We start from the raw sequence: 14,003 nt of genomic DNA, 5'->3' as shown, positions 1-14,003 counted from the left end.
TTTTTTTGCTTTTTAAAAATATATCATTTTTTTTCTGTCAATTCTTTTGACTACAAAATTAACATTATGACTACTTGTCTTTGAAATAATTTAACTTAGCCACTATATTTCTCAGCATTTGAAGTTATCTTTCACCCTTTCTGGTGATCTATGGATTTTCTCAAGAAAAGCTTTGCTGTCTATATTCAAAAATTCTGAAAGACTTTCTTATATTTCTCAAATTATGGCATAATTTTTTACTTCTGGGAGAATTATAATCCTCATATTATCTCTGTACATCTTTTCTTCAAGATCAGTCTTTTTAACTTCTTTTGGGGTGAAGAATTGCAAAGGGCATTTACACAGAGTCATTGAAGCAGTAAAGGTCTCTCCTCAATCAAAAGGCAGTATGCTCACTTCCATCTCTTTCCATTTCCCTTAATGAGAAGAGTTAATATTTGCTATTTCTTGTGGGCTGTGGGAAAGGACCAGGTGTGCTTAGCAGAGTTGCTAAAGGGTCTCTATCCTAAGGCAAGGTCAATGTGGCTTATGTTCTCTTTGAAGGCTGCTGGGAGAGAGGTTTTGCATATGATCTCCAAGATGGCAGACAAGTGGCTTGTTTCAAGATTCTTTATTCATCTAACTCTACCAAATAATAATAATATTGTGTCACATGAAAAGAAATTCCAAAACAAGACAGATTCCAACAAGTTAAAGCCTCTAACCTCTGAAAAGTCTTGTAGTTCATGACCAAGAAATTTTTGTAGTTTATATTATTGTAATAGTCCAACTCATTTTTAGGGAGGAGGTTGTTTGTTTCTAAGCCACTTCTATAAAAGTTGGAGATCATTGGCATTTTCAGGAATATGCTGAACTCATCATAGAATCTTAGGACTGGGAAGGATATAAAAATCCTACCTAAAGAAATATATTTGGAAGGCCACTTTCAACTATTAATTTACTTATATATACTTGGGAAAGAAAGAAAGTAACAAAGGAAGGAAGGAAGGAAGAAAGAAAGAAAACAAGGAAGAAAACAAACATTAATCTGTGTCTGTAATTCACTACATAGACCTCAGATTCCTCTTTTGTAAAACAAGGTGGTTGAAATAGATGGTCTCTAAATCCTGTTTCAACATTCTGTATAGTCTGGGTTTTTACATATTTTATTCCAAGGTCTCTTCCAACTCTAATATTGTGTATTTATTTGAACACAGTGCGTTCTGAGGCTCCAGCTCTAATTGTCCATGTTAAAATGTTCTAAGTTACAAAATCACTTTTCAGTAACACTATATTCTAAATTCTTTTCTAGTATTAATATTCTATGAGTCTATGATTTTATATCATGAGTCCTCTTTAGATTTTCTTGGGTGACAAAGCTAATTTAATACTTTTGTTTGTTCCTTGTTTCTTATGAGGATGTGTTTTTTTATAATGTTTCTTTCTTTCTGTCTTTTTTTCCCTCCCTCCATTATCTTTCCTTTCCTCCTTTTTTAAAATTTTTTCTACTTTCCTTTCTTTCCTTCTTCCTTTTTTCTTCCCTTTATGTCTTCTTTGTTCCTTTTTTCTTCTTTTTCTTCTTCTTTTTCCCCCTTTCTTCCTTCCTTTCTTCCTATACTTCTAGAGAAGGAAAAACTTTCAGAGTAAGCAGAGTTCTCTTCTTAAAGGGTGCTCACTCTTAGATTACTTAATTCTAATTACCTATTAGCAAGACAATACTCTTTGTACAATTAGATAAGATAATTGATTCTAAAGGGTAAGAAAGTGCTAATTTAGCTATATTCATCTGAGGTGTCTGAGTTCCAGACAATTGTCCAATTACTTGTGGAGTTGCCAATATAGAGATCAAAATGGTGAGATAGTAAAAGGAGAGATGAGTTAATTCATCCTTAGAAATATCTGTCATAGGATCATAGATCAGATTTTGAATTGAAAGGGACTTTTGAGGTCATCTAGTCCAATCCCCTCATTTTATATAGGAAACTGACACCCAGAGGGATTAATTATGTGACTTGCCCAAGGTTGCCCTGATAGATAAATGGCAAAGATTTTGACGAATTGTAAAATTGTAAATCGCAGATTTAAAGCTAGAAGAAACCTTACTGTTCATTTTCTCTAGCCCTCCCTCATTGTGCACATAAGGTTACTGAGATTCAGAAAGGTTAAATTATTTGCCTTAATGCAATAAGTAGCAAGGGCAGAATTTGAATCAGGTGTTCAGGGTCCAAAGCTGGTCTCAGGATCTCTGTGTATATATGTGTGTGTGTGTGTGTGTGTGTGTGTGTGTGTGTGTGTGTGTGTGTCTCTGTTTCTCTCTGTATGTGTCTGCCCCCCTCTGTGTGTGTGTGTGTGTGTGTGTTTCTCTGTCTCTTTCCCTTTCCCCTTTACTGCCTCTGTCTACATACCTCACTTAAGACAATCCCAAGCCAATAGAAAAGCATGTCTTTCACCACCAGTATAAATTCCATTTGCCACCATTGTAATTTCTCATTTAAAAAAATGAAAATGGTTTATCTTGGGATGTTTATTCCCAAATATGAATATCTTTGGCCTTTGGATCATAAAGAAGAAATAATAATGACAATATTTAGCATTCTGTGGTTACAAATTATTTTGTGCATTTTACCTAATTTGGTCCTTATAGTTTATAAGGCACTTTATTCACAATATTCCAAATGAAATAGATCCAAAAATAATTATCATTGTTTCATAAGATAAGAACACATGCTCAGAGAGTTGAAATGGGTTATCCTAGAACTATGGGAAACCTAAAGGAAATTAGGAAACTTGTTAAAGATAAGCTAAGTGGTACAATAAGTAGACTGCTAGACAGATTTAGGAAGAGCTGGGTTCAAATGTTCCTTTTGAAATTTACTAGCTTTGTGACCATGGACCTCAGTTGTCTCTTCAGTAAAATGGGAATAAAAATGCCTCCAGTACCTGTTTCACCAGCTTATATCAAGTGAGATGTACATTATGTTGAATAATCTTAAAACTTTAAAGCACTGTAAAAAATGCCAGTTATTATTAGCACTAGAAGGCCCATGGTACTTTCATTTCACCACTAATGAAATAAACTATTTGTGATTTGCTGGGAGCTGCCATAGAAAATTCTTCTGAAGGAAGAAGTCATATTTGATTGCTCTCTGAAAGCTAGGACAGACTTGGGCTTGGGCAGAGCAAGTGGCCATAGATATGGCTAGAAGATCAACAGATGATCAACTATAAAAGGCTTGATTCTTCTCAGTAGTTCAGTGATCCAAAGCAATCCCAATAGACTTTGGACAGAAAATGCCATCTGTATCAGAAAAAGAACTAAGGGAACCGAATGTAAATCAACACATGCTATGTTCACTTCTTTTTTTCTGGTTTTTTTTTTTTTTAATCTATCCCATGATTTCCCCTTTTGCTCTGATTTTTCTTTCCCAATATAATTCATAAAACAATGTATATTAAAAATAAACTAATTTTTTTTAAAAGAAATAACTTGAAAAAATTAAAAAGATCAACAGAATCAGGAAATCATAGAACTCAGAGCTAGAACAGATTTCTATGATTGCCTAGCTCAACATCTATCCAAATCATGAATTCTATTTGTAGTATTCCTGAGTAATCAGTTATTGAGCTTTTGCTTTAATATCTCCAGGGATAAGGAGGGGAGTGAATAGGAGCAGGAGAAAGAGTTTGGAACTCAAAATTTGAAAAAAAGAATGTTAAAATTGTTTTTATATGTAATTTGGAAAAAATGAAATATTAATTTTTTTTAAAAACCTGCAAGAATCCATTCCATGCCAATCTGGAGACAGATCTGGTTGATATTAAGTCTAATGTCCATCTGAAATTGCCTTCCTACTTCCCTGTGACCCATCCTCCCTTAGTCTCCCTCTCTGATTTGTCCTAGTCCTGTCTTCTAGGGCTGAGTAAAATAAGTTTGATCCATCTCATCCCTGCCTTGTATTTATCAAAGTGCTTAGCATGGTGCCTCATACAGAGTAAGCTTAGAATAAATGCATAATAATGAATTTATAACAACAGAATAAATACCTATCCTCTTTTCATTCTCGTTGTGCTTGCTTTCCCTATCAATTTCATTTGGAAATTTGGATTTGATAGAGCCCCCAGAAGTGGGGTTGGGGCTTTAGGAAGAAGGTACCATTTTCCAAATGAAGAACAGCAGATACTAGAATTGTGGGAAATCTAAAAGGAAATTAGGAGACTTGTTAAAGATGAAGTGTGTATGTCAGCAAAGACAGAGAGGGGGAAAATAATGTTGTAAAGCCAAGCCATTTCCTTTGTTGTATTCTCAGAAGCAAGTTCCCTTCACCTCAGTCCAGGCTCCTACCAGACGTGTTTACTTTTTCCATATACTGTTCTCTGCTTTGGTCTAATTGCCCTCACATTATTTCTTGGAAGAGGCTTCATCCAGTGGGTGGCTTTGCATGAGCTGCTCAAACCACAGTGAGTTCGGGTCTAGGCTCATGCAAATTCAATCAGCATTCCATTCTCTATGGGTCCCAGTGAGGGGTCCTTGACCTGATTAGCAGGAAATCCAAAATTCTCCTGGCTGATAGAGTCTTTGTTCTGTGCTTATCTCATCTGCCCTCTCTACTCCTTAACTGCCTAGCCCACCTAGCCCCTTCCTGAGAGAATAACAAAATAATGATAATATCTCACATTTATATAGTGTTTGACATCCCCACCTGAGATAGCTAATTCAAAGATTATTATCCCCAGTTTAATAATAGCCAGCATTTATGTTGCAAGTAAAGATTGCAATGTGGTTTATACCTGTTATCTCATTTGATCCTCACAAACAACCCTGGGAGTGAGGAACTATTCTTATCCCCACTTTACAGTTGAAGAAACTGAGGCAGACAGATGGGAATTTACTTGGTCAGAGTTACCCAACTAACCAATGCCTAAAGCAGGATTTCAACTGGTACATAGAAAATAGTAAGCTTAGAAAAAATAATAGATATATAGAGTTCATATTCTCGCTATATAAAAAATATATAGAGAAAATAATGAATATTATATATATTCTTTGTATAGAGAATATAATAATGAGTATATAATAATAGAATAAATGGCTTATCTCTTTTCATTTTCATTATGTGTGCCTTCCTTATGGATTTAATTTCGAAATTTGAATTTGATAGAGCATCCATTAGAGTGGTTGAGGCTTTAGGAAGAAGTTACCATTTTCCAAATACTTTGTCCATTGTACCAATTTTACAGATAAGAAGTCTGAGGTTTGAAACAGCTTTCCCATAGTCACACAACTAGAAGCTTTTAAAACTGACATTAAAACTCAGGTCTCATCACTATGGTTCCCTTCACAATAACTTCCACGCTTTCTAAAAACCATCTGGAACAAAACAAAAGTGTAAGAAGACCTGATACTGGCAACTTTAGCAGACAACTGCTTTGTTTTTGGTTTTTTTAATTCTTTAAGCAAACTAGTTTGGAAGAGGAACTATTGAGTATCCAGAGTCTCCAGGGACATGCATTATTTTAGACTACATTGCCCCAACAATTTGGGATCACCAGGTCGCTGAGAGCAAGACATTTTAATGGTAGCCCTAACTCTGAGATTCTTCTCTGATGCTTGATTGTGTTTTGGAGGAGACCTTGGATTCTGGCTAGATCTTCCCATCATCGATCAATCAGTAAACATTTATTAAGTGCCTATACTTTGTCCCGCACTGTGCTAAGCACCAGACATACAAAAAGAGGCAAAAGATACTGCCTTCCTGCAAGGAACTTAGAATCTTCCAGAGACCGCCAGAAACAGTGTTTCATGGATAACCAGGAGTATCCTGGATCAGAGTACATTTTGGGAGATAAGGTATAAAAAGACTGAAAAGGCAGGAGAGAGCTTCCAAGATGGAAAATCTCTGAGCCCAAACCCAACCCAGGGCTGTGTTCTGTCACCCGAGAACCAGGGTGGCTCTGTTGGGAGAGGCTCCGGCCCTACGTTGATTTGTCGAGCTCAGCAACTCTTGAAAGCTTCCCAGCCCCAAGAGACCACACCATTCTCGCAGTAGGTGTTTTAAAGCAGTGGGCCGTGAGTCCCCGAAGTCGGCTTTTCCCTAGTTCCTGTACTTCCTCCCCCCTCATCCCTTTGGGTTTGGAAATTCCCTTTCCCCTTCTCACAGAAAAAGATGACTTTTCTCATTGCTCACCACAGCCATGCACCTGTTTGGCCTAAACTGGCACCTGCAGCCGCTGGAAGGGCAGATGTATGAGATGACGGAGGACACAGTCAGCAGTTGGCCTGTGCCAACAGACGTCTCCCTGTATCCCTCGGGGGGCACAGGGTTAGAGTTACCTGACAGGAAAGGCAAAGAAGCTGGAGAAGGTAGGGTCGGTGTATTGTCCGTGTTGTGAGTCCCTTTGTCTGCCTGTGAACTGAAGACATTCACTCATGCGCCCGCCATGTTCCCCGACGTGGCTCCATGCTCTCCATCCTCACATGCTCACTGCTGGCTTCCCATCGCCAAGACCATCTGGTCTCTTCATTCTGATTTCATGTCGCTAGATGAGCTAATTTGGGTGGGATGGGATGGAGATTGGCTGTTGTGGTACAGAGCTATATCGCATCTAACTCCAGAAAAAAGCAACTGGGTGCTTTGCTGTAAAACCTCCAACGCGCTTGTGGTTGCCACCTTTGAAGGAAACCAGACAAGAAACTGAATGGGGAGGACTGAATATCTGACTTTGACATTTTAGAGCAGAGAATCTCCTAGGACTGGAATGGCCTTCCCTCGGGCCTTCTTGGTGCACTGAAGGCACCAGGTTCTTTTCCACAAGACCAGAGCCATAGAGAAGGGGAGCCACCCAAAGGTCCCAGACTTGTCTGGTGGCTCCTTGAGGAATGTGGGCATAGATCAGCCTTTGAGTGCCACAGCCTGCTTCACTTCTGGAGTCTCACTCATCTCTGCTGCCACCATGCTCGTGCCAGGCTCCAAACATGTCTATTTGTCTTTTTCTTTCCTTCCCCCTCAGAGAATGCCGTGGGAACATCATCCTTGCCCCATCTGATCTTTTACCTGGCTCTTTTTCACATCATCGGTCTATGAGTGTGCATGCTGGGTGCCCATATGTTTGTTTATCAACTCCAATGTCGATTTATCTTTTGATCTCCCATTGTACCAAAATTAACTTAAAACAACAGACATCCCACAGGAGCCAGAGCAGAAAGAGAAATCAAATACTCTGCCAGTTCTCTGAGATGCTCTGATAGATTCCCATATATAATTAGTCAAAATTCTGATTTGCGAGGACTAAATAGCAAATCATTTTAAGATGACCTTATCAGCCATAGTTAGTATCAATTAATAATGGAGTAATAATATGTTTATTAATTTTGTTCATAGTAGGTTTGCCTCCTATTCTGTCCATAAGTGATGAATATATTTTAATCGAATTATTATTCAATCTAACATTAATAATGATATTATCTACCAGACACTGTGCTGGGTTTTAAACTGGAAAATGATGTACACCCAGAATATCTATTATAGCTGGTTACCTCAGCCTTTATTTGTGCTATGGATCCTTGTGGCAGTCTGGTGAAATCTAAGGATTGTGTCTTAGAATGATGTTTTTAAATAATTGAAAGAAACATGGAAGTTAGTGACTAGAGAGATGTGATTTTTTTCCCCATCCAAGCTCACATTCCCACTGAAATCTCTTCAGGTTAACAGCCCTAGCTTTAAAGGATCTGATTCCATTGCTTCAAATATAAAGCCCATCAATGGTCTCTCATCTAAGGCTAGGCCCAACATAATGTGGAGACCACTTGGGACCAACATTTTTTTATTATAGTAGCTTCTGATTGTCTATTGAGGGAGGAAGGAGCCTCAGTTGGAGTCAAATGACAGTTCTTCACCAATCTAGGAAAGACTGTAGGTTTAAAGTATTAACCCCCAAGAACTTGGTCAAGAGCTCATTGAACAAAGTTTATTTTTTCCCTTGCTGATCACTATCATTGAGTGTTTTAACAGAAGTGGACCAGACTATCTACAATCTCCCCACTAATGAAATTATAGTTTGTGGGTTGTGGGGTTTGCTTTGGGTTTTTTTTTTTTCCTAAGGAGTAAGAAAGAGGAAATTGTATCCACTTACTAGGTTACTTTAATTGCAGTACTTTTGCTTAAAGGGATTAGCCGTCATTTCTAATGCAAATAGAATTCCTTGTTTAGGAATCCTGCTAAAACCTGGTCAGCATCAACTGTGATTTACCCCACTCAATAAAACCAGGTACTGAACTTTCTCCTTCTGTGGTTCTTAATTGGTTTGTAACATATATGGGATCTCTAGTCAAGTCGGGGCCTGCACAAGTTTGTCTGTGACTAAATCCCATGGCTACTGTAACTTTGGGGGCTTTGGACTGTCCCATAATGCTGCTTTTCCAATTCATTTCACAGAGCATCAGAAAAAGATGCTCTGCTCATACAGAAAATCAGTGCCATCCCTGAAGACTTTACATTGGGGAGAGAAATATCTGGGTGTAGTGGGGAGAGGGTTTGGGTTGGAGACCAGTCAGGTCTTACGTATGCAACTCTAGGCAAGAAACTCAGTCCTCTTTTTGTACATAGGTAGGGATTACTGTGCTACTTCTTCTGTACTGATAGCTAGCATTTATAGGGTACTTTAAGATGTGCAAATATTGCTTTATTTGATCTGCAAAATAACCGTGGGAGGTAAGTGTTATTAATAAAAAAACCAACAATAATGATGATAAAACTAATGTTTGTATAGTGCTTAGTATGTGCCAGATGTGCTAATTCCTTCACATTTATTATCTCATTTGATCCTCAAAATAATTATGGAAGGTAGGTATTTTTATTATTATTCGTAGTCATAGCTAACATTTATGTACCACTCAATATTTGTCAGTCAGTGTGCTAAGCCCTTTACAATTATTATCACATTGATCCTCACAACAACCCTATGAGATAAATATTATTATTATTATTTCCATTTTACAGTTGGGGAAACTGAGATAGAGTGAAATGAATTACCCAGGGTCACACAGCTAATAAGAGTCTGAGATTATATTTGATTTTAGGTTTTCTTGACAGTCTAGTGTGCTCTATTCACTGCCTGGCCTAGCTCTTTTGGGAGTCATCCTGTATACAGGGAAAAGAGCCCTTACTCCAGTCGATAATTCTTATTATCTGCATCTCTTGGCTAGCAAGGCTCCTGGACCATTTGTGTCTTAAATCTATTAAAAGTGGATGTGAGGCTTGATGGTCTGCTGGGTCCCTCCCAGCTTTAGATCTGAGATCCTAGGATCCTTTGTTCTTCACAGGATTGTAATGATACAATCATTTTATGGATCTTGCTTGATACACTAGGTAAACATGAGTTATTAAATTATTATTAATTGTAAGGGGCTTAGAAAAAAGACATTATTACTGTTTAGGGGTGTTAGACATTCTAAGTACAATTGAAGACATCCATGTAAGCCCAGTAAAATCCAGAATTGTCTCCCTTCTGCAAATAATGTATGCAGATGATTTTTTTAGGGGGAGAAATATTGTTTAAAATCTTACTTCCTTAGAACCATATAAGTAATTAGGATTTATGTGTTGTTATTGCTGAGAAAAATTTATGATTGATATATTGTAAGTATACACAAAGACTTGTGTGTGTGCCTGTTGTCTTCCCTGATAGAATGTAAGCTCCTTGAGGGCAGTCATTCTCCTTTTTAATTTCGTTCTTCAGCAGAATAATTGAGTGAGGATGAAAAGCTACTTAACACAGCAGTGCTTCCTGATTGGTCAGTTCAAAAAATTATAAAACTAGAAGCTAATTGGTCCAATTCTGTGCATACATATTTAACAATATTAACATCTTAGATTTCTATAGTGCTTTAACATTTACAAATGGCTTTTTCTTACAGGGTAGATCGTATCCCTGATTGACAGAAACGTTAGGTGACCTTCATTTACATAATTCATAATGTTAAAGCCAAGATTCAAACATACTGCATGCATATGTATACACACCATACATATGTATCTATTCATGTAGAGCTAAGACTCATATGTGTGTAGACACACATGTGCATATATCTACATGTATGTGGACATATGTGTAAGTGTATATAAACGTGCCTGTACATGTGAGTATGTGTACAGTAGTAATGATGATGATGATCTCCAGAGTTATGGCTTATAAAGTACATTGATCACAACTACCCTCTGAGGAATATGGAATACAACAGAGATTATTCCCATTTTATAGATGAAGTTGTGGTTTATCCTTCATTCTCAAAGAGAATGACATTGGGGAGATGATGCCATAATATGCAAGTGAATTGGATTTAAGTGAGGGAGGCTGTGCAAGGTCATCTGCTTCAGTTTCCCCTCCAGGGCCATCGGGGTCCAGATATAGATCAGGATGAGTGGAGATGGCCCTGGATTTAGTGGAAGACTTTAGGCTTGTTAAGCTAAGGTCTTACTGATAGATGAAGTAATTAATGTTCAGAAAGAGAGAGTGATTTGGCCCTAACAGCAAGGAGCAAATTGGGTACTCTTACTGAGATCTTCTGACTTTCCAACTCAGAGAGTATTTGTGTATCTCCCTTCTATCATATATGTGTGTAATATACACAGACACCTACCCAGTATTTTACAAGAATATAGTTTTTTTAATAGGAATAACATAAAAATGCATTTCAGACTGTGATTTTGAAAGTGGACATAGGGTTCCAGACACAAAAGCCTTCCCGAGTAATTCTGTGTCAACTTACACTGTTCATTACTAGTGGAAGAGGGACCCCAGACCTTAAGCAAGCAAGCATTCTGATGACTGAATCATATAGGGAGGGATAGCTTTTTCTCCTTCTGTAATGAAAGCAAAATTGCCCATCAGTGAGTGCTGCATCCCCTCCTCCCTGCCAGAATGGAGCCGTTTATTTTGATAACCAAATAAATTTCAGACAGTCGCTAAGGAGACTCAAGTATTGTAAGTCTAAGTTAATGCATTAGAAGCAAAAATAACACATAAACTGCACCCTGGAACGGGAATAGGAATTTGGCATCTCAGTGGTGCTGCCTCAGTTGAATTACCAAATGTTCCAGAGAATAGAACACCCAGGCCAGTTTCCAATCTCAGATTTCCTTTTTACCATGCCATAGTAATCTAACTGAAGCAGTTAGAGACTTGTGGTATCATGATTTAGAGCTGGAAAGGACCTTAGTGGCCATTGAGTCCAAACCCCTTCATTTTACAAATGAGGAAAGTAAGAATTAGAGAAATGATATGACTTATCCATTGTCACATAACTAGTAAATATCTGAGGTGGGATTTAAACTCACCTCTTCAGGACTCCAATCTGGGAATTCATGGTCACTCACACAGGCCATCCCTGGAAGGAAAAAGTAATGTGAAAGTGGTAAAGAAAGGATTTCAACTTGTCTTAGCCAGGGTTACAAATTTCCTAGGGAAAAAAATTTTTTTTTGATTTCATGTCATGTGCTAAACTCTATTATTTGTTCCTGTACCTTTTCTTCCAACCCTATAAGGACAATCATGGTTCCCATTTCTGGATAGCTCTGCAGTTTCTGAGTTCTTTCCTCACTGACTGTGAGGTAGGTGGGTTAAAAACTATTACGCTTATTTCACAGATGAGGAGACTGAAATTCAGAAAATTTTAGCTTGTATAATCAACACTCATCTGTTCTTCCATCCATAATCTTACTTGTTCTTACAATTCCCTTTGTAAGGTAGGTTATGGAATTTTTGCCATGACCTGCAGAACTTTAAATGACTTTTCTGTGTGAATTTATCCAGTGTTCCATAATGAGTGAATGAGGCCATGACTGCCAAAAAGGGAGCATGGAGGTCATTTAGCTCTTCCCTCTCATCTTATGGAACAGGAAAGTTAAAGGGACTTGTCCAAACTCAGAGTTAGATTTTATACTCCCCTCCCCAGCTCCAGCACTCATTCTGTGATATCAAATAGTCTGGGTGGATGATGGACATTACAAATTATTAAATTCTGTATTTTTTTTAAAAAATTCATTTTTTTAAACTGAGGCAATTGGGGTTAAGTGACTTGCCCAAAGTCACATAGCTAGGAATGTTGAATGTTTGTGAGACTAGATTTAAACTCAGGTCTTACTGACTTCAGGGCTGGTACTCTATCTTTTACACTACCTAGCTGCCCCTAATTGTTAAATTCTATATGAGTGTCACTTGTTATTATTACATAGCAGGTTTTAAAACTTAGTGTTGGGTCATTTTTCAGTTGGTTTCAACTCCTCATGACTTCATTTTGGTATTTTCTTGGCAAAGATTTAGAATGGTTTGTCATTTTCTTCTCAATTTTATTTTACAGATGGGGAAACTGAGGCAAATAGGGTTAAATGACTTGCCCAAAGTCACACAATTAATGTTTGATTTGATCTGAACTCAGGGAAATGAGTCCTCCTGACTCCAGATCTGACACTCTATTCATTGTACCATCTAGCTAGTAAATCCTGGTTTTTTTTTTTCCCTATATATACCATGTTAATCACCTCCTTTCATTTTTGATTGATATGAAAACATTCTCTAGCTTGGGATTTTCCATTTTGATAATACTGTTTTCTATATAGTAGTATATTTAGCCCCATACTCCCTTTAGAGCCATCCAGGAAGAAAATTTTCCACTTACTTTCTCAACTGGGACAGCAAGACAAACAAATTCACTCTTGACCTGCAAAACTTTAAATAACTCTCCTGTATGAGTTTAGCCAACACTCCAAAATGAGTATATAAGACCATCAGATGCTATTGACAGTCACAGCAGAGTTAATGGAAGGAACATTGTCTTTAGAGACAAAGGCCCCAAGTTCAGTTACTGACTGCTACTTAACAAAAGACCTGTGTAACTTTGGAGAAGTCCTTCTGCAGAGTTTCAGTTTTCTCACCTGTAAAATGAAAAGACTTGAATTTTGTGGCTCTTCCAGCTCTAAACTGATTCTATAAATCATTTCCCCTCTTCCCTCCTCAATTTTCTCATATGTAAAATGGGGTTAAAAACATACCCATTCACTTCCTGGTAGGAAAATACTCTGTCTGCTGAAACATAAGCTGTTTTTTTTAAAGGCCACAGGAAAAGTAGAGACAGATCCATTTTTCTAGCAAGGTGATGAAATGCAGTAGGACCATTTATTTTCCTATTTCCCTATGTAGAACTGGTTTTATTCTAGGAAATGCTACTTCAAATCCACTTTATCCCTCATGTACCCATCCAATTCCCCATAAGATAAGAAATATCTCTTTGGGATGACCTGACTTGACTTTATTTCTTTGCATGATAAATGTTTCAGTTCCCAGAATCCAATGGATTATTCCTCTCTTCACCAGTCTTCCTACCCTGTCCCCCCAGCAGTTCTGCTGTTCACATCTCAGGACAAGGGCTTTGTTGTATGGAGGCCTCCAGTAATCAGACCAGGAACATTCCTTCCTACAAATTTGTTTTCCCTTTTTCGGTGTTTTATGAATCAGACTTCTGTCCATGAACTTTCTGAACCACAGAGACTGTGGGTGTTATATTTTTAAAAAGTGAAGTTACTGGGAAGCATTCCTACCATTTAGGACTTAAATGAAAACCCTTTTTCCCTACTCAAGGCAGAGGAATCAGTGAGTATTTTTAATGGTGGTGTGCATTTCAACTTTTTTTATTATATATATATTTTTAATTAAAATGACATTTAGCAGTTTGAAGCTAAAAACCTGATGTTTCTGCTGAGGAGTTTGCCTGGGAATGACAACATATGGAGTTTAACATTTAAATTGAATTTTATTATTTAAAACAGTAAAATATTTTATTGCTACAACAATGCCCCAACAGCCACCATTTCACCATTAAATGTGTATTGTGAGGGTACTTGACAGGAGTTCTTAACTGCTGCAAAAGGCATTTTAATTCCTTATTCCCCAGATGCAGTTTACAAAAAGTTTCTACATACGTGCTTCTTTTACAGATGACTTTTTGTTCTCCCGAGTGTCTCCAGACAGTT

The 14,003-nt window shown here is 37.6% G+C and overlaps 1 protein-coding gene across 1 annotated transcript in view; it reads left to right on the top strand.

Moving 5' to 3' along the window:
• Positions 1–14,003, top strand: part of TENM4 (teneurin transmembrane protein 4) — a 1,176,249-nt gene that overhangs the window by 885,664 nt on the left and 276,582 nt on the right. The window contains exon 10 of the mRNA XM_051987214.1: positions 6,170–6,340. Within this exon, the coding sequence (XP_051843174.1) occupies positions 6,170–6,340 (171 nt within the window). The remainder of the gene's footprint in view (positions 1–6,169; positions 6,341–14,003) is intronic.

The sequence above is a fragment of the Antechinus flavipes genome, chromosome 3 (assembly GCF_016432865.1).
Source record: "Antechinus flavipes isolate AdamAnt ecotype Samford, QLD, Australia chromosome 3, AdamAnt_v2, whole genome shotgun sequence".
Taxonomy (NCBI): Eukaryota; Metazoa; Chordata; class Mammalia; order Dasyuromorphia; family Dasyuridae; genus Antechinus; species Antechinus flavipes.
Note: the sequence above shows the minus strand (reverse complement) of the source record. Positions and strands in the feature narration are given on the sequence as shown.